The sequence below is a fragment of the Neopsephotus bourkii genome, unplaced genomic scaffold (genome assembly GCF_033783945.1).
Source record: "Neopsephotus bourkii isolate Nb327-2 ecotype Australia unplaced genomic scaffold, CSIRO-AGI_Nbou_v1 NB_614, whole genome shotgun sequence".
NCBI classification, from domain to species: Eukaryota; Metazoa; Chordata; class Aves; order Psittaciformes; family Psittacidae; genus Neopsephotus; species Neopsephotus bourkii.
In genome coordinates this window covers 31,718-54,061 of record NW_026901114.1, presented here as the reverse complement: position 1 = coordinate 54,061, position 22,344 = coordinate 31,718, and the positions used below count along the sequence as shown (strand labels likewise).

The 22,344-nt window shown below is 57.6% G+C and overlaps 1 protein-coding gene across 1 annotated transcript in view; it reads right to left on the bottom strand.

Moving 5' to 3' along the window:
* Positions 1–22,344, bottom strand: part of STIM1 (stromal interaction molecule 1) — a 65,535-nt gene that overhangs the window by 36,924 nt on the left and 6,267 nt on the right. The window contains exon 2 of the mRNA XM_061351873.1: positions 7,580–7,713. Within this exon, the coding sequence (XP_061207857.1) occupies positions 7,580–7,713 (134 nt within the window). The remainder of the gene's footprint in view (positions 1–7,579; positions 7,714–22,344) is intronic.

The following is a 22,344-nucleotide window of genomic DNA, read 5'->3' as shown; positions in this document are numbered from 1 at the left end:
GCCTTGAGCACTGCCAGGGATGGGGCAGCCACAGCTTCTCTGGGCACCCTGTGCCAGCGCCTCAGCACCCTCACAGGGAAGAGCTTCTGCCTAAGAGCTCAGCTCAGTCTCCCCTCGGGCAGGTTCAAGCCATTCCCCTTGGCCTGGCCCTACAGGCACTTGTCCCAAGCCCCTGTCCAGCTTTGTGTGGCCACAAGGAAGCTGTCAGAGCAGGAGCAGGCCAGGGTTCCCTGGGAGCAGCACTGCCAGCAGGGAGCCCAGCGGGATAAGAGCCCTGCAGGGCACGAGGCCAGAGCATGCGGCCACCGCAGGCCCTGTCCCTGCCCAGGGAGCAGCCTCCAGCTGCAGTGGGAACGGTGCCCATGGGGGCAGGACTCAAGGAGGCTCTGCAGAGCCCTCTGGGCAGGGCTGCTCCCTAGAGCTCCCCATGGAGATCCCTGCCTGCACAGGAGCAGTGCAGGCACCGCTGCTGCCCGTGCCCCCCAGACCTGCCAGGGTGTCCCCAGCACCGCCAGTGACTCCAGGTTTGTCCCTCAGGGTCCCTCCATCTCTCCATGCCAACAGCCACCTCTTGGCTTTGCACACACCCCCAGGACCCTCGGAAGCCTTCAACTTCTCCCTCTTTTTGGCCCTCCATCCCCCTGGGAAACAAGCTGGTGGCATCAGCATCATCTACTGCAAAGCTGAGCAGCTCCTGTGCCCTGCATCCTGTGCCATGATCCCATCCGCTGCTCCGGTGGAGAGCCCTGGGCTTTATCTGTCAAGTCCTACACTTATGTGAGCATCAGGACTTTGTGTTCCTGGACACGCAGGGGCAGAAAGCACTTCCCACTTTCCGTGTGTGCCCAGGAACCACAACAGGAGGCAGGAAAAGCGCCTGGCTTGAAACCAGCTGACACAGGCACCACCCCTGGCTCCCGTCCCCATCAGCCCCCGGTGCCCTCTCAGAGCTGCTCTCACAGCCACATCCGGAGCAGACCTCTTCTCCAAGCCCAACCCTACCAGGTCTTGGAGTTCAAACCCCAGCACTGGCTCCGTACGGGGCCATCCCTTGGGAAGCAGTAACTTGATTCATCAGTGCATGTGCAGAGTGCAGGAAGGGAGAGCCAGAGCAGGAACCAGATCCAAACACAAGGAAAACCGTTAAGGGCACAGAGACGTGCCAGGTCCCGTGTGTGTCACAACAGGGAGAGAGCAAAAGCAGCTCAGCAAGTAAGAGACCTGGGAACTATCATGGGATGTTCTCCCACCTCCCTTAATGGTTTCTGCCCTTTCCCAGCCGAGATCCAGACAAACTGCAGGCATAAGCCAACCATAAGCAGCTGCACAATGGAATAACCATCAGCAGAAGCTCTTCCCTGGGAGGGTGCTGAGGCGCTGGCACAGGGTGCCCAGAGAAGCTGTGGCTGCCCCATCCCTGGCAGTGCTCAAGGCCAGGTTGGACACAGGGGCTTGGAGCAAGCTGCTCCAGTGGAAGGGGTCCCTGCCCGTGGCAGGGGTTGGGGCTGGATGGGCTTTAAGGTCCCTTCAACACAAACCATTCCATGATCCTTTTCCTGACACCTTCCTGGTGCCTGCACACACCCATCAGTGCAGGAGCTCCGTGCATGGGGCAGCCTGCAGCAGCCAGGGAACAATCAGTGAACATTAAAGCTCCTTCCAACATTGAGAAGTTTGAGGAAGTTCCCAACCAATGGCTCAGCTCCCACAGGTGAACCCACCAGGATGGATAACGCCAATTCTTAACAGCCTGCTCTTAACAGAGAACCAAGGAAGGGTTTGGGATGGGAAGGACCTTGACATCATCCACTTCCAAGCGCCTGCCATGGGCTTAGTTCTGCATCGCATGGGTTTGTGTCCACTTCCAGGCTTCGGACTTTACTCCCCTTCTCTTCACCAGGTTAATCATAGAACAGTTCGGGTTGGAAAGGACCTCAAGATCCTCCAGTTCCAACCCCTGTCATGGGCAGGGACACCTTGCTCTAAAAAAGGAGCTTTTCAGGTTCAGCAAACTCCTCCTGAGGAAACCATGATGTGCACGAGAGCGCCCACACAGCTCTGCGGACACTGAGGATGCTGCTACCCCAGAGCCACCTGAATGTGGGTGTTTGGGTACTTGGGGCTGTTCAGCCTGGAGAAGAGAAGCTGCGTGGAGACCTCAGAGCAGCTTCCAGTGTCTGAAGGGGGCCTATAGGGATGCTGGGGAGGGACTCTTCATTAGGGACTGCAGTGATAGGACAAGGGGTAATGGGTTCAAACTGAAACAGGGGAAGTTTAGATTGGATCTAAGGAGGAAATTCTTCCCTGTGAGGGTGCTGAGGCACTGGAATGGGTGCCCAGGGAGGTTGTGAATGCTCCATCCCTGGCAGTGTTCAAGGCCAGGCTGGACAGACCCTTGGGTGCCATGGTTTAGAGTGAGGTGTCCCTGCCCATGGCAGGGGGTTGGAACTGGGTGATCTTCAGGTCCTTTCCAAGCCTAACTATCCTATGATCCTAATCAAGCCCTGTCTGGAGCCCCTCTGGGTGAAGGAGGTGAGAAAGGGGGGAGGGAGGAAATGAACTTAGGAGGTGCTGATGTGTTTGTGGGAGCAGTGAGAGCAGCTCCCCGCGGGCAGGGGCACCTCTCAGTGGGGCAGCGACGGGTCCTGTCCTCACCCCACCTCCAGTGCTGCTGTGCTGCTTGGGGAGGTTTCCTCTGGACCACACTGGTTCCTGAGGACCTGGGCTCCGTGCTCTGTGGGCAATCCGGTTCTCCTGGTTGTTTTCTTGCTTGTTTTAACTTGTTGGGCCGCTAAAAGGAGGAGGTGGAAAGGGACTTGTGGGGACACTGAGGGCACCTGCGCTGCAGGAGGGGTTCTATGAGGCTTGGCTCGCGGCAGTGGGTGCAGGCAGTGGGACATGGGAACTCCTGGCTCTAATCCCACCTCTGGGGTTTCTCCTCTTGGGAAGGGAGAGAAAACACCTTGTGCTCTGTGCCTTGCTGAGGGTGCTCTCAGCCCTCGGAGGTTGTCATTTGGAAGCTGTGTGTTGAGCTGCATGGCTGCTCCTGTGCCGTCGTGGTGGGGTGGGGATCTTCATGGAATCATAGACTCATGGAATGGGTTGGGATAAAGGGACCTTAAAGCTCATCCAGCTCCAACCCTGCCACAGGCAGGGACCCCTTCCACTGGAGCAGCTTGCTCCAAGCCCCTGTGTCCAACCTGGCCTTGAGCACTGCCAGGGATGGGGCAGCCACAGCTTCTCTGGGCACCCTGTGCCAGCGCCTCAGCACCCTCACAGGGAAGAGCTTCTGCCTAAGAGCTCAGCTCAGGCTCCCCTCGGGCAGGTTCAAGCCCTTCCCTGGGTTCCATTCCTGCCCTGGGTAAGGGAGAAGGCAGGCAGCTCCTGCAGGGCAGCCGGTGCCGGTCGGCTCGTGACCGGGAGGGGACGTGGCAATGTCATCCAGCTCCAGGCCCCGCCGCAGCCGGGGATCAGCTGCTGCTCTGTATATTTAGCTCAGAGCACAGGAGGGAAAAGTGATCTCCTGCAGCTCCCCTCCAGCCCAGGATCTCCACACCAAACCCCAAGGACTCGGCGGAGGGGACGGTGCTGCTGTGCGGGAGCATCGCTGTCAGCAGGCGGGGAGGAGGATGCAGGCTGGGCCATGGCCTCCTTCCAGGAGCTGCTCGTGGATGGGGCTGCACAGCAAGGACCCCTTAGAAACTGATCTCCCTTAGGATGTGTTGGAGCACATCCAGAGGGGGGCACGGAGCTGCTGCGAGGGCTGGGCTGGGGCAGCCTGGAGAAGAGAAGGCTCCTGAAGGGGAGACCTCAGAGCAGCTCCAGTGCCTAAAGGGGCTGCAGGGAACATGGAGAGGGGCTTGGGACAAGGGCCTGTAGGGACAGGCCAAGGGGAATGGCTTGAACCTGCCCGAGGGGAGACTGAGCTGAGCTCTTAGGCAGAAGCTCTTCCCTGTGAGGGTGCTGAGGCGCTGGCACAGGGTGCCCAGAGAAGCTGTGGCTGCCCCATCCCTGGCAGTGCTCAAGGCCAGGTTGGACACAGGGGCTTGGAGCAAGCTGCTCCAGTGGAAGGGGTCCCTGCCCGTGGCAGGGGTTGGGAATGGAGGAGCTTTAAGGTCCCTTCAGCTCCGATCACTCCAGGACTCTGCTCCAATGCAAACTCCTGTCTCCAAGTGCTCTCTCTCGAACGTACCTGACCCCAGGTTGAGAGGAGCCAGGGCCTGATGGAGCAGCAGCATAAACTGTGTTTCCTTAGCAAACCAGGCCAACAACACCCGAGGACTCCTCGGGATGTGCCTCCACCAGAGTTGCCCCTACAGTGCTGGAGCTGCCTTTGGAGTGAGCGTGGAGCAGAAATAGAGCAGTAATTAGGAGAGGTCCCCACCAGGGACTGGGCTTTGCTTTAATTGAGGTCACTGCTGTCATCTGGAACTCCACTGAACACCCATTTCCAGAGAGGAAAAGGCAGGGATGGGTTAAGGGCAGCATGAGGCTCTTGGGTGAAAGCCACCCACAGTTAGAGCACTTTGAAACCACCCTTTGTTTCTGTCTGCCTCTTTCTGCCCTGTCAGGACTTCAAAACACAGCCAAATCCTGCTCCCAAAAGGCCAAACTCATAAAGGTGAATACAGAGCTCCCAATGGAGCAAGGAAACCCTAGGATGGGAGTAAAGAGGTCACTCTGGCACTGAGCCCCCCTGTGCTCCAGGGCAGAGCCCACAGGCCATGGATGGGAGCTCTGGCCTGTGCATCCAGGACCAACATCTGTGAGAGCCACAGGCTCTGCTGAAGCCTCCATCTGCTTCTGAGGAAGAGCTCCAAAACACAAGCTCCAAAATGACCTCGGCCTCATCCTCCAGAGAGGGAACTGCTTTTTCCTCCTTTTATTGGAGTAATTGATGGAAGATGAAGAGAAAGGAAAGAGCAGAGCAGTGCGGTTTAGCAGGGGCCTCATCCAACCCAGCTCAACATCTGGGCAAGAGGGACCTCATCCAACCCAGCTCAACATCTGGGCAAGAGGGACCTCATCCAACCCAGCTCAACATCTGGGCAAGAGGGACCTCATCCAACCCAGCTCAACATCTGGGCAAGAGGCAACTCATCCAACCCAGCTCAACACCTGGGCAAGAGGGACCTCATCCAACCCAGCTCAACATCTGGGCAAGAGGCAACTCATCCAACCCAGCTCAACATCTGGGCAAGATCAGTCACTTACACACTGTGTTCTGGAGCTATGTTAAGACGTTTGTTTGCTGTGTTCTGGTGCAGATCCACATATTAACAAATCAAGTCAATCCCAAGCACATCACCCTACACTGAAGGGACACAGCCACTGCTCCCACCCCTGCTGCTGTGGTGGCACCAGCACTGTGCCACAGCACACTCCTTCCCAGGTCACTGTCTGCATGGTTCTCCAAAAGGTTTATGGAAATCAAGGGTGAAATCCCATCCTCTGCACCCACTCCCAAGGTGGGAGCTCTGCCCATTGAAAGGGTGCAGGAAGATTAAGCATAACCTGCCCAAGAGGAGACTGAGCTGAGCTCTTAGGCAGAAGCTCTTCCCTGTGAGGGTGCTGAGGCGCTGGCACAGGGTGCCCAGAGAAGCTGTGGCTGCCCCATCCCTGGCAGTGCTCAAGGCCAGGTTGGACACAGGGGTTTGGAGCAAGCTGCTCCAGTGGAAGGGGTTGGAGCTGGAGGAGCTTTAAGGTCCCTTGAACACAAACCAGGCTGGGATTCCATGATAACGCACACAGCAATACTGGAGGAGAGCTGCTGGGTCCAAGACAAGCGATGCACAGGGCCTGGCCATGGTCTGATCCATCTCTGAGGGGTCTGAGCACTGACTGTAATGGCACCAGGGCCTCCTGAAGCCTTTCAGAGGAACAGATTTTATGACTCCCACAGTGGCAATATCTGCACATAAAAGGGCCTGAGGGTACAACAGCTCCGAGGAGTTAATCCTGTTAGTGCTTGTGCAACAGCCCTCAATGGGTGCACTGAGAGAGGCAAGAGCTGCTGAGAGAGACATAAACCTGCTCCTTAGGGCCTGCCCCTAACACCTGACCATCCTCACTCTGGTAACGGGTGAGCAGGATACCTGGAGGGAGCAGATGTCCCTGGGGCTGTCCCAGGAGCCAGTGGCAGCAGTGGAGCTGCAGCTCCCAAGCCATGGAGCCCGGAGCTGCTCCATAGGAAACACCAGACTTAAGGGACTGCAACTGAAAGCCTTTCATTTGGTTTAACTGCTCCATGAAGAGGGATTTAGGCAGAGGGAATGGAATGCACCCTGGGAGCAGGCAGCCCTGGGAGCAGCTCAGCAGGGTGCTGAGCTCCAGGCTGCTGGCTCTGGAGCAGCCCTGGAGACTGGCACCATCCCAGAACCCAAAGCGCCCTTGTGACAGCTTCATTTGCCCCATAACTCAACTGCTGCATCGGCCTGGGTGGGAGATTCTACCTCCTGGAGGGTGGTTGCCTTATCTGGGAAGCAGGAACACCATGCCCTGGGGAAGGGCTCCGCATGGACAGGATGCTGTGTGGTTCTCATGGACAGCGCGGTGCCCGCCCTGGGCCTTCAGTCATGAGGGAAAACAGGAGCCTTTTGGTCCAGGAGCAGCAGGACAGGCTCTTGTACCTTCCTGACCCCACGGAGATGCTGCCAGAGTCTCCCACAAGCCATGCAGGCTGTGCAGCACTGTCCCCATCAGGCCAAGGCCTGGGGTGCCAAGGGCACATGAGCAGAGCTCCAAAGGGTGGCACCGGTGGCTGTCAACCACCACCCTCCTCTGGGGAGGGAAGCAGCTCAGCACCAGCCCCGGCTCAGCAGCTCCTGGCTCACTCCCCACTGGGGCCAAGAATAAACACAGGAGGGACGTGGAGCTGCTGGAGTGAGGCCAGAGGAGGCCATGGAGCTGCTGCGAGGGCTGGAGCAGCTCTGCTCTGGAGCCAGGCTGAGAGAGCTGGGCTGGGGCAGCCTGGAGAAGAGAAGGCTCCTGAAGGGGAGACCTGAGAGCAGCTCCAGTGCCTAAAGGGGCTGCAGGGAACCTGGAGAGGGGCTTGGGACAAGGGCCTGTAGGGACAGGCCAAGGGGAATGGCTTGAACCTGCCCGAGGAGAGACTGAGCTGAGCTCTTAGGCAGAAGCTCTTCCCTGTGAGGGTGCTGAGGCGCTGGCACAGGGTGCCCAGAGAAGCTGTGGCTGCCCCATCCCTGGCAGTGCTCAAGGCCAGGTTGGACACAGGGGCTTGGAGCAAGCTGCTCTATGGAAGGGGTCCCTGCCCGTGCAGGGGTTGGGAATGGAGGAGCTTTAAGGTCCCTTCCAACCTAAACCACTCCATGATTCTATACCTTGCGTGCAGGAACAGATTAAGTGTTGAGAAACCCCCAAACTGAGGCAAAGCCACGCACTGAAGATCACAGTTGTGAAATACACTGCTCGGATCAGAAACCTGGCACACTGCTGCCTCTGCCCGGGAACAGAGCAGAGCCAGGAGCCTGAACCCTCACTCCTCAAGTGCAGGCATCACCCCTGAGAGCAGCCCCCCAGGAGCAGCGCTGGGGCAGGCCACGCAGCACTGAGCACGTACCTCATCGCTCTCCTCGACGTCCACGTTGCCGTTGGCATCGTCATCCATCTGCTTGTGGATGTTGCGGACGGCCTCGAAGCTGAGCTGCTCGTCCTCATCGTGGCACAGGGGCTTGTCAATGCGGCAGAACTCTGCTGAGGAACAGAACCCTGTCAGGCACCTGGGTACCCAACCCAGCCCGCCCCAATGCTTGGGCTCAGCAGCCCTGGCTGAGCAGCACACAGAGCACAGCCCCTGGCACAAAGGGCTGGGCATGGCCCCAGCTCAACCCCTTCAGCCTTGGTGCTCCGAGGACAGGTCCCTGCCAGGCTGCTCCTGCCCACACCATGTCCATTGATGTCCTGGAGGAGGTAAGGGGGGGCTGCACCTCGAATTCACCTCCCATGTCATGACCTGCACTTCTCCCTTGGACGCTGTTAGCGTAGGCACAGCATCCCTGAGGACACTGGGAGAGCGAGAGCTCCATGTTTATACAACGTCAATGGAAGAAGTCTCCCCCTCCTGTTACAAATGGAACTTTCTGGCTTCCTTCCACGTTTTTCTCCATTTCATTCCTCACACTTCAAATCCTGCCACATGCCCGGGTCCATGTCAGCACCGCCGTGATCACATCCTTCCTATGGCACTGCCGCATGGTGAGCTGTGACCCGGTGCAACGGCACAGCAGGGATGCAGAGACAACAGCCAAGGTGCCAGGAACTGAAAACATCCCTCAAAGCGGAGCTCCTTGGGTAACACACAGCAAGAAACCCCCTTGTGATTCACATCAGGGCAAGGATCAAGAACCGTCCCTGGTGTCAGCTGCTTGCCAATGACAGGCGCCGCTGATAAGGCACCTGGGAGACATTTACCATGGAAACACTGCCCTGCACTTGGGCTACAACAGCCCCCTGCACCCCTCCTGGCTTGGGGAATTGGGGCTGAAAGGGACCTGGGGGTGCTGGCTGATGGGGCTGAACGTGAGCAGCTTGTGCCCAGGCAGCCCCCAGCATCCTGGCCTGTACCAGCACCAGTGCAGCAGCAGGGCCAGGGCAGGGATTGTGCCCCTGCACTGGGCACTGGTGAGGCCGCACCTCGGATCCTGTGCTCAGCTCTGGGCCCCTCACTGCAGGAGAGACATTGAGGGGCTGGAGCGGGGCCAGGGAACCTGACTGGCTCCATGATGCACAGAGCTCCACACCAATCCATGCCTGTCTGTATGGCCAGGAGAGCCCAGCAGCCCTAGAAACCACTGACCCAAACCCATGCGGGAGCTGAGAACGCTCCTCCTGGGTCACTGAGAATCACAAAATGAACCAGGTTGGAAAAGGCCTTTAAGATCACCCAGTGCAACCACTGCCCCAGCACTGCCAAGCCACCACTAACCCATGGCACCCATCCACACTCCCAGCCAGCCCAGCTCTCCATGGGATGCTGGTGGAGATAAGGACACCTGGACTCATGGAACCTGGGGAAAAGAGCTGGAATAGCAACAGGGAGGGACTGAAGGAGAAGGCAGGAACAACACTGTGATGGACAGGGCTGCAGGGTTTCCCTGCTCAGGCGTGCCAGGAAGCCTCTGCTCCTCCATCACAGCTCTGGATGCAGCCGGTGGTGGAAGGGTGGCTGACGGCACTGCCCGGTGCTGTCCATGGCACCAACAGGGTGAAGGCATCTTCTGCCTGTGCAATAGCTCCAATTGGCAAGGAGGGGAACCTGGCAGAATTACCTGAAACACCACTGCCTGCCCAGCACACCTTTGGTTTCCCTCTCCTGCCCTGCCCAGATCAGCTCAGCTGGGCTCATCGGGCTGGGCCTCTCTGCAGTGAGTTCTCCTGCTGATCTCAATGGCACAGAGCAGGAGCACAGGATGCTCCTGGTATTTACCCTGCCTTTGGGCTGGGTTTCACAAGGCACAGTGAAATCAGGCTAAAAGATACCTCCCAAAACACCCGCTGATCATCTTGTTCTCGGCCTGTGCTTATTATTACAGCAACGCTCTGGCAAGGGTCACATTCTGAGCAGGAAACGTCATGTTATGCTAAGACATGAGTGGTTTCTGGATGTTAACACCCTTGTAGCCACGTAGCCCCAAACCACATCCATCCAAGCGCCCATCAGCGTTCAGGCCACGGGACACATGGGCTGAGGTGATCTCAGCAGGTTTCATGCAACCACAAGGCCAACCGGTGGGGATCTGTGATACAAGGCAGCAGAAGGAGCAATAAAGCCATGGTTGCCCGTGTTGATAAGCAAGCATACTCACAGCTATGGAGTGAGTAAACAGGGAGGAATGTCTGCATCAAGGCCAGGGCAAGCCTGAGCCCCTGCCCTGATAACAGAACGGCCCTGAGGGTGCTCCAGGCAGCATGGGCACCCTGTTATCTCAAGGGGAACACAGGATGCAGTTGTGACATCCCCCAAATGAAACAAAGAGCAGGGCCAGCATCTTGCCTAAGGGTTATTAACCCAGGAGCCTGTGCCACAGTAACCACTGAAGGGACACAAAAAAGCCCTATTCAAGTGCCAGGTCCCCTCTTGGGTTGATAACGATGGCTTCATGGCCAGCAAGTCCTGCCCTCCACCTCACACACAGGAACACCCCAACCCCACATGAGGCCCTTCCAACACAGCCCTGGCACCTGCACCAAGTGCAAGCCTTGAAGCGAGTGTGCCACTGGTGTGAAGGATGCTGCTCCTCCTCCAGAGAGCCCTAGCACAGCACTGATGGTTGCTACAGCAGCTTCTCTGGTCCTCATCACTTGTCCCAGCTTGCTCCTCAAGTGTCAGAGCACAGGGGGAGCCCAGGGCCCCTCAGGAGCTGACACCATCAGCTCTCCTCCACCCTCCCACCCCAGGGCCCCTCAGGAGCTGACACCATCAGCTCTCCTCCACCCTCCCACCCCACCTTCTGACTCATCAGGAGTCTTTTGTTTCCTCATCCTGCTGCTTGGTGCCTCCAGGCCTGTCCTTCATCCCCCTCCATCATCTCTTCATAGCTGCGGTCCATCCTTCCCTTCAGAACAAAAGGACATTTGCCCTCCCCTGGGGTGTCCCGATAAGGAGCACTAACCTGGGCACTATCAGCACATGCCATCTGTACATCCCTTCCCCTGCCATTGTTCCCCATTCACACGGACCCACCTTCACCCCTCCGGGCTACATCCACACACAAAAGCTCTGCAATCACCTATGCAATCTCCTGCAAGCAGCTGCTGAAGGTGCCACCACCTGAGACCATCAACAGGCACACGGGCAAAGCTGGGGTGACATTGGAATCATAGCATCATGGAATGGTTGGGATGAAGGGGCCTTAAAGCTGATTCAGTTCCAACCCCTGCCACGGGCAGGGACCCCTTCCACTGGAGCAGCTTGCTCCAAGCCCCTGTGTCCAACCTGGCCTTGAGCACTGCCAGGGATGGGGCAGCCCCAGTGCAGCCTGTTCCATGCTGGATATGATCATGGAGCTGGGTCTGCAGCAGGCAGGTCCTGTTCCATGCTGGATATGATCATGGAGCTGGGTCTGCAGCAGGCAGGTCCTGTTCCATGCTGGATATGATCATGGAGCTGGGTCTGCAGCAGGCAGGTCCTGTTCCATGTGGATATGATCATGGAGTTGGGTCTGCAGCACAGGTCCTGTTCCATGTGGAATGATCATGAGTTGGGTCTGCAGCAGGCAGGTCCTGTCCACAAACAACCCACACACCCCACAAACAACCCACACACCCCACAAACAAGCAGCAGGCAGGTCCTGTTCCATGCTGGATATGATCATGGAGCTGGGTCTGCAGCAGGCAGGTCCTGTTCCATGCTGGATATGATCATGGAGCTGGGTCTGCAGCAGGCAGGTCCTGTTCCATGCTGGATATGATCATGGAGCTGCGTCTGCAGCAGGCAGGTAAAGGGCAATCCCCTCAAGTCACCAGTTCTCCACTCAGGGCCCTGCAAACAGCTTCTGAGGCAGAGATGCACGGTTCCTCCCCAGTAACCCAACCAGAAACCTTCACCCATCACATCAGCTGCGGCAGGAGTTCAGAGACAGACATTGCCCTTTGAGGAAACACTTCCAGGATGCAGACACCCCCCTGCACCCACCTCAGATTCAACAGTCTAGCAAACATGTAAATACAGGCAGGGTCAGAGCCTGTCATCTCTGAGACACCCCTGAGGACAGGGACACCGCCCCTGGGCGCCTCTGCTGCAAGGTGCTACACGAAACCTTCCCAAGGCACCTAATAGGGTTCAGGGGAGGCTGTGCAGACCTTGGGGCAGACCTGCCTGCCCCGCTGTGCTGGGGGCAGCTATCACTGCTGGCAATGCACTGGTGCTGCAGGATCACCGTGACAGAGCCAGGAGAAAGCCCCCAGTGCTCCATGGGGCTCCTGGCACAGACACCCCTCGCTTCACGTCCCCACCATCAGGTGATGATGGCCACGGGCAGGAATGAAGAGGCAGTGATGCTGTAGAGCCACCAAAACCTCCAACACTTCCACAGCAGGGCCTCTCTCCTCAGCATGTGCTCGGTTTATGCACTGCAGGAGACCCGCAGCACCGGCTGCAATCAGTGCCTCCATCTCCTCCATGCACCAGCGTACTGCCTGGCCACCAATAACACTCCATCCCATCGCTTCCAAGCATCCTCATTCTTCCCACAACCAGCAGCAAAGCCCTTCTTAATCATGGAATGGGTTGGGATGAAGGGAGCTTAAAGCCCATCCAGCTCCAACCCCTTCCACGGGCAGGGACCCCTTCCACTGGAGCAGCTTGCTCCAAGCCCCTGTGTCCAACCTGGCCTTGAGCACTGCCAGGGATGGGGCAGCCACAGCTTCTCTGGGCACCCTGTGCCAGCGCCTCAGCACCCTCACAGGGAAGAGCTTCACCCTTGCTTCAATGCCCCTCTCCACCACCAGCCCCTGGTACAATCCTATGTCCATCCCCCTCCCAGCTCTCCAACCTCCCCAGAGCAGCTCTCAGCATCCTCGCTTGGGTGCTCTGCCCTCAGTGCCAACGTCACCCACTTCCTTCCTGCGAGGTTCCTGTTTGCTCCCCTCAGGCCCCGCACTGGGGAACGCTTCTGCTGGGCTGTCTAAATAAGATAGAAGCTGTTCCAGTACCACCCTGTGAGCCAGGAGGGTTTGCCCAGGGTCAGCCAGGAAACACATCAGCTCCTTCGCAAGATGAGCACCAGCAGCCAAAATACCCCACAGGCAGGAAAAGGATCCAAGGAGCTGAAAGAACTCGAGATTGGGTTTCTCCATGATAATAAACTCAGGCATGTAACTGGTTCCACCTTGCACTCCTTCCCTCGTGCTGAACAAACCTGAGCCATTAAACCTGTACCAAGCAGTGCAAGTCAGCCAGATCTCACTTTAGGAATGTCTTCACTCCATGCCACTGTCCCTTCATAGAACCCCAGCCTGGTTGGGGTTGGAGGGGACCTTAAAGCTCCTCCATTCCCAACCCCTGCTACAGGCAGGGACCCCTTCCACTGGAGCAGCTTGCTCCAAGCCCCTGTGTCCAAGCTGGCCTTGAGCACTGCCAGGGATGGGGCATCCATCAACAGCTGATGTGCTTCAAAAGCAGCTTCACTGGAGACACGGAGGTTTCACCAATTCATTCAACCCTGCCAGGGCCGTGGTATCTGAAACTGAGACACAACAGCATTGGCCACACAACCCAAGGCAACACCAAGCCTTTCCCACCCCTGAGCTGCCCCCTTCTAGAGAGATTTAGCCCTTTCCAACGCCAGATCCAACCCCATCCTTGACTCCAGCAGTGCGGATGAAGCTGTACCGGGACCTGGGACCATGCACTGGATGCTCTGCTCGCACCACACACAGCACTGCCCTAGGTGCATCAAATCACAGGATCCCAGAATCAACCAGGCTGGAAAAGACCTTTAAGATCCAGTGCAACTGCTCCCCAGCACTGCCAAGGCCTCCTCCATGCAGTGTGTGAGCTCAGGCACCAGCCTTTGCTCTCCAGGAGCTGGGATCAGCACTGCTGCGCTATGAAGAGAGCAGAGCACAGCCAAACCCAGCCTCACAGGTCCCTTGGAAGACTCAAGCTGAGTGAGGGGTGGGAAGGAACCGACGTCAACCCGAAAGCCTGCAGCAGATGTGAGTCAGCCCCAGCCCACGGCGCGCTCCGAGCGCGGCTGCGGTGCACGGGGATGCACAGCTCCTCAGGAACTGGTGGCTGCTGTTTGTACGTGGAATTGCTAAAAGGCAGAAAGCAGAGGCTGATGAATCACCTCTGCCATGGAGCCAGGCTGAGAGCGGGGCTGGGGCAGCCTGGGGAAGAGAAGGCTCCTGAAGGGGAGACCTGAGAGCAGCTCCAGTGCCTAAAGGGGCTGCAGGGAACCTGGAGAGGGGCTTGGGACAAGGGCCTGTAGGGCCAGGGCAAGGGGAATGGCTTGAACCTGCCCGAGGGGTCCCCAGGTCCTACAGCTCACAGGTAACTCAGAGCATCAGAACAAAGGAATCCCCCTTTCCCCTCCCCAGGAGATCTGAGCATCACCAACATGTTCCCTCCATGCCACAGCATTCCCACACACACGTGTGTACATGCACTGCACCAGGGCATGGTGAACCTTTTCCCACACACATGCCATAGGGTACATGTCAGATCATGGAACCAGACTGGTTTGGGTTGGAAACAACCTTAAAGCTTCCAACCCCTGCCACAGGCAGGGACCCCTTCCACTGGAGCAGCTTGCTCCAAGCCCCTGTGTCCAACCTGGCCTTGAGCACTGCCAGGGATGGGGCAGCCACAGCTTCTCTGGGCACCCTGTGCTCCAGCCTGTGCAATGGGTTATCTAATGACCAGCTCCTGAGCTCCCAGTGCCACAACTGACTCGACTGATCCATCCATCTCCATCACTTCCATGTTCCAAGGATGGAATGCACCGTTCAAAGCCACCAGAGGCTGGAGCTCAGTTTGACCCATTCAGATTATTTCAACTGAACAAACAGGATTTCTCCATAACTATTGACTCGGTAAGAAACTGGCCCCATGGAGTTCCAGTGAGCAGGGTAAGTCACAGATGGCTTGGGAAGGGAACGGGAGAGCCTGGTTTGGGGAATGCCGGAGCTCTAGTCCCAGAGCGAGCACTGGATGCACTTCACAGCACCATGGATGCTCGGGTGGGCAGAGCTGCACAAGGAGGGCAAACAATTACACACACCCAAGCAGTTCCTCAGCATCCCATAAAGCCTCCACACAGAAGGGTTCACAATGGAGGCGAGCCCTGCATCACTCAACACTCACCAGCGCTGGTTATGGCATCATTCCCAGCAGAGCTTCTATTTGGGTTGGGACCACAGAAAGTGCTTTCCCTCCCTGCCCCATCCCTCCCTGCCTGTGTGGGTGCTGCAGTGCAGCTCACAGCGCACAGCCTGCTGAATCACAAGGTACAAATGGAAGAGATGGATGTGGTCATCGAGGCTGGGGAGAGGATCAGCATCACCCTGCTCCTTCCTCAGCAGTGCCCTCCTGGCAATGACAGCATGGACCTGGGGCTGGGCACGCTCCACAGCAACAGCATCTCTTAGAAGGGTGCTCTTAAAGCAACAAGATCCTGGTCACTGAGGTGCCCCACCCCTGCAGTGCTCAAGGCCAGGTTGGACACAGGGGTTGGAGCAAGCTGCTCCAGTGGAAGGGGTCCCTGCCCGTGGCAGGGGTTGGAGCTGAAGGAGCTTTAAGGTCCCTTCATCCCAACCCAGTCCGGGATTCAGTCTGCAGTTCCCTGGCTCCTCTGAAGCTCTCTGCTGTGGGGCTTGGTGTGTGGAAAAGACATCAGAGCATCCACTCCAAGCTGAAGCAAACAGCAGCCTGTAATAGCTTAGAACTGACGTGAGTAATCAACTGAAGTGTCCATTAACCGCATCCCGAAAGAGAAACACTTCATTTCTGTGTAAGGTAATTATAGCTCCCTCAGCCCCCAGCACGCAGGAGGCTATTTAAGGTACATGCCTCTAAATGAGAAAATCTAGCCTTGGAATACTATCTTTTTAAACTAAATCAAAACACACGTGGGAGGGAGCGTGACACAAACCTCCGACTGCAGCAAGGAGCCGCTGCTACCCACAGGACAGATAAAAATACTGCCACCAGAGCATGGAGGGACTAAATTAAACCATCATTGCTCAAGACAGCTTAAAAATAGTTAAATCCAAACAGAAACACGCATCTGGTGTCCTCCTGATAGAGACATCAACGTGGTACTTACACACAGGCAGCAGCGAGGGCTGCCCGGCTCTCCCACGTGAAGAGTGAGGTTGCATGGATACAGGGATGGAGGAGCAGGGGGAACCCAGCGCACGGTGCTCAGTGTCCCAGGGAGCTGCAGCCAAGCTGTCCCAGTAAAACAGCCCATTAAAGAAGAGTGAGGTTGCATGGATATAGGGATGGAGGAGCAGGGGGAACCCAGTGCACGGTGCTCAGTGTCCCAGGGAGCTGCAGCCAAGCTGTCCCAGTAAAACAGCCCATTAAAGAAGAGTGAGGTTGCATGGATATAGGGATGGAGGAGCAGGGGGAACCCAGTGCACGGTGCTCAGTGTCCCAGGGAGCTGCAGCCAAGCTGTCCCAGTAAAACAGCCCATTAAAGACTTAATCCCATCCGTGTCCGTGCTCCAGGCAGCCCTTGGGAAGGAATCCCAGCCTGCTTTGGACTGAAGGGACCTTAAAGCTCCTCCAGTCCCAAACCCCAGCTCTTTGGGCTTCTCACCAGCTACCACAGAGTCACCACTGGAGTCACAGCAGGGTCTGTACTGAAGGGCCCCTAAAGCTCCTCCAGCTCCAGCCCCTGCCTCAGCTTGCTCCAAGCCTCTTCCAAGCCATTCCCCTTGGCCTGGCCCTACAGGCCCTTGTCCCAAGCCCCTCTCCAGGTTCCCTGCAGCCCCTTTAGGCACTGGGGCTGCTCTCAGGTCTCCCCATAGCACAGCAGAGGGGCAGGATCCCCTCCCTGAGCTGCTGCTCACGCTCTGGGGGTGCCCCCAGCACATGGGGGGGCTCTGGGCTCAAGCGCTCACTGGAGCTGGGTCATGGGGGACTGCTCCATCCAGCACCCACAGAAACAGAAGAGAACCACAGTGCCCACCCCCAGGCCCCTGCTCCACACACACAGCTCCTGTGCTGCAGTACACGGGCACACTGAGGGACAAGGGGCATCCCGGCCTGTCTGCAGCCCCTCTGCAGCCCGAAACGGCCCTGGATGAGGTGATGGATGTGCTGCGCTCAGCACCTCAGGATGCTCTTCCCTTCAGCTGCCTGATGGAGCCCGATTCCCTTCTGCTTTTCTATGTGCTTGTATCTGTAAGAGCTCTGGAAAGGCTCCCCTCTGCACCCTGACCTACAGAGCACCGTCCATTGACCCCCCTCGCACTATGGGCAAGCCATGCCCCCCAAGGGGCAATGCCTGCAGCTCTGCTGGCACGCGTCGGAGCAGCAGCACCCACCTCTGAGATCAACACATGGCTCTGTCAGAGTGAACCAACCCCTGGAGCTCAGCTCCATGCGGGCTGGGCTCACTGGGATTCACGACCACCATCAGCCACCTTCAGGGTAAGGACCGGTGTTCACCCAAGGCACAACTCTGGCTACCAGGAAAGCTCCGGGCCAGACCCCAGCACAGCCACAGAGCTGGTTCCCCAGTGCAGCCCCCATGCTCTCAGGCTCATTTCGCACCTCAAATAGGAATGGATGCTCTGGGGTGTGCTCAGGCAGAGAGCAGCCCTTCAGCACCAGCACTAAGGGGAAAGGGGCTCTGATTCTGCCTCCTCTGCATCAAACTGGGCAACTTTCCCTCATTAGGAGCTTGGGAAAAGCAGAACAATTTGGCCAATATGGAAAAAGGAGACCTCAGGTCAAGCCCGCACCTCCTCCACGTGCAGCCACCAAGAGGAGACAGGATGGAGACAAGGTGGCTGTAAAATGGGTTTATAACAGCAGGAACTGTTCATTTACACTTTGGATATGTGGAGCTGCTGGAGCGGGTCCAGAGGAGGCCATGGGGATGCTGCGAGGGCTGGAGCAGCTCTGCTCTGGAGCCAGGCTGAGAGAGCTGGGCTGGGGCAGCCTGGAGAAGAGAAGGCTCCTGAAGGGGAGACCTGAGAGCAGCTCCAGTGCCTAAAGGGGCTGCAGGGAACCTGGAGAGGGGCTTGGGACAAGGGCCTGTAGGGCCAGGCCAAGGGGAATGGCTTGAACCTGCCCGAGGGGAGACTGAGCTGAGCTCTTAGGCAGAAGCTCTTCCCTGTGAGGGTGCTGAGGCGCTGGCACAGGGTGCCCAGAGAAGCTGTGGCTGCCCCATCCCTGGCAGTGCTCAAGGCCAGGTTGGACACAGGGGCTTGGAGCAAGCTGCTCCAGTGGAAGGGGTCCCTGCCCGTGGCAGGGGTTGGGAATGGAGGAGCTTTAAGCTCCCTTCACCCCAAAGCATTCCATGAGTCTATGATTCCATGAAGATCCCCACCCCACCACGACGGCACAGGAGCAGCCATGCAGCTCAACACACAGCTTCCAAATGACAACCTCCGAGGGCTGAGAGCACCCTCAGCAAGGCACAGAGCACAAGGTGTTTTCTCTCCCTTCCCAAGAGGAGAAACCCCAGAGGTGGGATTAGAGCCAGGAGTTCCCATGTCCCACTGCCTGCACCCACTGCCGCGAGCCAAGCCTCATAGAACCCCTCCTGCAGCGCAGGGGGTGCCCTCAGTGTCCCCACAAGTCCCTTTCCACCTCCTCCTTTTAGCGGCCCAACAAGTTAAAACAAGCAAGAAAACAACCAGGAGAACCGGATTGCCCACAGAGCACGGAGCCCAGGTCCTCAGGAACCAGTGTGGTCCAGAGGAAACCTCCCCAAGCAGCACTGGAGGTGGGGTGAGGACAGGACCCGTCGCTGCCCCACTGAGAGGTGCCCCTGCCCGCGGGGAGCTGCTCTCACTGCTCCCACAAACACATCAGCACCTCCTAAGTTCATTTCCTCCCTCCCCCCTTTCTCACCTCCTTCACCCAGAGGGGCTCCAGACAGGGCTTGATTAGGATCATAGGATAGTTCGGGTTGGAAAGGACCTTAAGATCATCCAGTTCCAACCCCCTGCCATGGGCAGGGACACCTCACACTAAACCATGGCACCCAAGGCTCTGTCCAACCTGGCCTTGAACACTGCCAGGGATGGAGCATTCACAACCTCCCTGGGCACCCATTCCAGTGCCTCAGCACCCTCACAGGAAAGAATTTCCTCCTTAGATCCAATCTAAACTTCCCCTCTTTAAGTTTGAACCCATTACCCCTAATGAAGTCCCTAATGAAGAGTCCCTCCCCAGCATCCCTATAGGCCCCCTTCACACACTGGAAGCTGCTCTGAGGTCTCCACGCAGCTTCTCTTCTCCAGTCTCAACAGCCCCAATGTTCTCAGCCTGGCTCCATACAGGAGCTGCTCCAGCCCCTGAGCATCCTCGTGGCCTCCTCTGGACTTGTTCCAACAGCTCCATGTCCTTCTGATGTTGAGGACGAGTGTGTCCAAAGCAGCTCTGGCTGCAGGAGGGCCACGCCAAGCTGTCACCCTCAGCATGTCCCGAGTAACCTCTTCATGGCCCCAGCATGGTGGCACCCCACTATGGGTCACCTCTGGGGGGAACCTGGAGCCTAGAAGGGCAGAATCCCTCTCTGAGCAGAGCCCAGTGTGATCCCACACCTCCAAACCCCGCTGGAGTTTCACCAGGCTGCAGTACATCTGTGCCATGGTCCCAGTTTGAGGTGCTGGCATTTCCTGGGGAGGAACAGAGCCAAATCCTCCTGCGTGGAGGGCACAGAGCGATGGGCAAGGGTGCACAAATCACACAGCAGAAAGCAGGGCCGTTGCCAGGTGATCCTTCCCCCAGCTCTGAAAGAAAGGTAAAACATCTCTATTCCTCCTTGTGCAGAGACCAGGAGCACCCTGAAACAATGGGAACCCCGATCGCCGTCCCCACTCTGCAGTGCTCAGGGATGATCTGCAAGCAACCACTGTCACAGAAACACTTCAGGGATACCCCTATAGCAGCTCCAGTGCCTGAAGGGGCTGCAGGGAACCTGGAGAGGGGCTTGGGACAAGGGCCTGTAGGGCCAGGCCAAGGGGAATGGCTTGAATCTGCCCGAGGGGAGACTGAGCTGAGCTCTTAGGCAGAAGCTCTTCCCTGTGAGGGTGCTGAGAGTCACCACAGGCAGGGCCCAGGGGCTGGCTGGGGTTACCCTCACTGCACTGGAACCCCCGAGCTCCTGCAGAACAAGCACAGCTCCTCTAGGCCAGCACAACACAACACAACACAACACAACACAGCACGCTTCGATATGTGCCTTAGAGCACAAGGCTGGAAGGAAACACTCCTGAGGAGCCCATAATAGCAGGGACTTGGAAAGCAGAGTTTCAGGAACGGCTTCTCCCTCCAAAAAGGAGCTTTCCCCTTTGTCTGCTGACTCCACCAAGGCAAACACGAGTGCTTGCCCTGTGGCTTACTCAGAGGTTCATCATGCGCTGGCACCCGCACAGCCCCAGCGCAGGCATTGCTCAGCACCTTTAATCCTCAGTTGCTTCTCCCCTCCCTGCAGATCCAGGCTGCACTGCACAGGGCAGGGGCTGCTCACCTGCACTTCAGACCCGGAGCGTTCTTACAGCTCTGATGCTCGTTGGGATCCTACCCACTGAGAGCTGCAGCTTCCCAGGACCAGAGCTCACACGTGAAGGAATAAACTAAACTGAGCTTAAGACCCGGCCCTTGCGAGGAAAACGCAGTCAGAACTCCTCGGGTACCCAAAATAGCTCCTTTCCTTACACAACATGTGGCACGAGCGTGTGTTTGCAAACAGGCATCACCATTTCCTACTGGACTGCTCCCGCTCTGCATTCTGGAGTCATGGAATCACGGAGTGGCTTGGACTGAAGGGAGCTTAAAGCCATTCCCCTTGGCCTGGCCCTACAGGCCCTTGTCCCAAGCCCCTCTCCAGCTTTCCTGCAGCCCCTTTAGGCACTGGAGCTGCTCTCAGGTCTCCCCTTCAGGAGCCTTCTCTTCTCCAGGCTGCCCCAGCCCAGCTCTCTCAGCCTGGCTCCAGAGCAGAGCTGCTCCAGCCCTCGCAGCAGCTCCGTGCCCTCCTCTGGACCCGCAGACATCTCCCATAGCGAAGGTTCACAGCCCAGGTACCTGCCAGGCAGAGAGGGCATGGGCACGGCTCCTGCTGCTGGCTCCCAAGGCAGGCAGCACCCCTGGCCCTGGCACACGAGCGAGTGAATGCGCTCTCCAAAGTGGAAAAAATGGGTTACTTAAAAATAGGTCCATAATCCAACCAACCAAACATCCCGATAGCATTGCATACAGAGAAAGCAAACGAGCAGAGATGATCCACGTACACAAACATGCAGTTATCTGAACCACTTCCTTATCCCACAGTCATAGGATCATGGAATGGTTTGGGTTGGAAGGGACTCCAAAGCTCCTCCAGCTCCAACCCCTGCCACAGGCAGGGACCCCTTCCACTGGAGCAGCTTGCTCCAAACCCCTGTGTCCAACCTGGCCTTGAGCACTGCCAGGGATGGGGCAGCCCCGGCTCCTCTGGGCCTCAGCAGGGTCACACAGGGGTGATGGGATGATTCAATTGAAGATAAGGGAACAATTAAAGCCTGCAGAGAGCCACCTGGGTCAGGTCACACAAGCAAGGGTCAGCAGGAGATGGTCCCTGCCTTCAGGCACATGAAACATCTCCGCAGCTCCTGAAGCACAGGGAAGCACTCAGGGCAGGAGGTGGGCACACAGAAGAATCCAATGGCTCCACCGTGGCGTTGGGGAGATATCAAAGAGGCCCAAAAGCCACATTATTAATAGTGCTATGGCACAAAGACGGGTGATCAGATCGTCCTTTTCCATTGTGGAGCAGAGGGATTCCCAGCTCACACCGCAGACCTTCACCCCAACAGCAGTTACAGTCCTGTCCCCATCCCCATCCCCATCCCCATCCCAGTGCTGTCGCAGCAGGAACGTGCAGCACCCCTGCAGGTACCAAAGAGCTCCTCCAGCCGGAGCCCAGGGCTGCCCCAGGTGCAGCAGCACTGCCCAGCCTGCAGCTTGCTCTGCCTGCTCAGAGCTTGGCTCTCCCCATGGAGCCTGGGTTAAAAGCGAAGCTCACTGAGGAGCTGAACAGGTTTTTCAACACTAATAGCCTGTGCAATTAGAGCTGGCAACAGCAAAGTGCAGCTGAAGGGAGGAAAAGGGTCACTGAGCTTGGCACTGAACCTGGCCTTGGACAACTACCCCGGGACAAGTGCCACCGCTTCCATCAGCCTCCATGCTGGACAAGCAGAAGGATTGTTAGCAGCAGATGGATGGCAAACCTCATGGCAAACGGGTGCTTTCCAATCCCCTGCTCCTACACACTCCTTTTACAACCAGATCCACATGAATTACACCAGGATGATCTTCCCTTCCCTTCCCTTCCCTTCCCTTCCCTTCCCTTCCCTTCCCTTCCCTTCCCTTCCCTTCCCTTCCCTTCCCTTCCCTTCCCTTCCCTTCCCTTCCCTCACCACAAGCCAGGCCGGTCTTGAACTAAAGCTGCTGCATGTGAAGGCTGCCCTGCAGCAGGGGTTAAAGCACAGCGTGCACCAGACACGTGTCCCCTGCCCAAGGAACAGGAGGGGACAGCCCTCAGCAAGGACACAACTGCCCCATACCCCCAGCCAGCCACAGACAAGGAAACTGGGTCCATTTGGAGACCACCAACACCACAGCACTGTGGCCACTCCATCAGGGATGTCAGGAGGCTT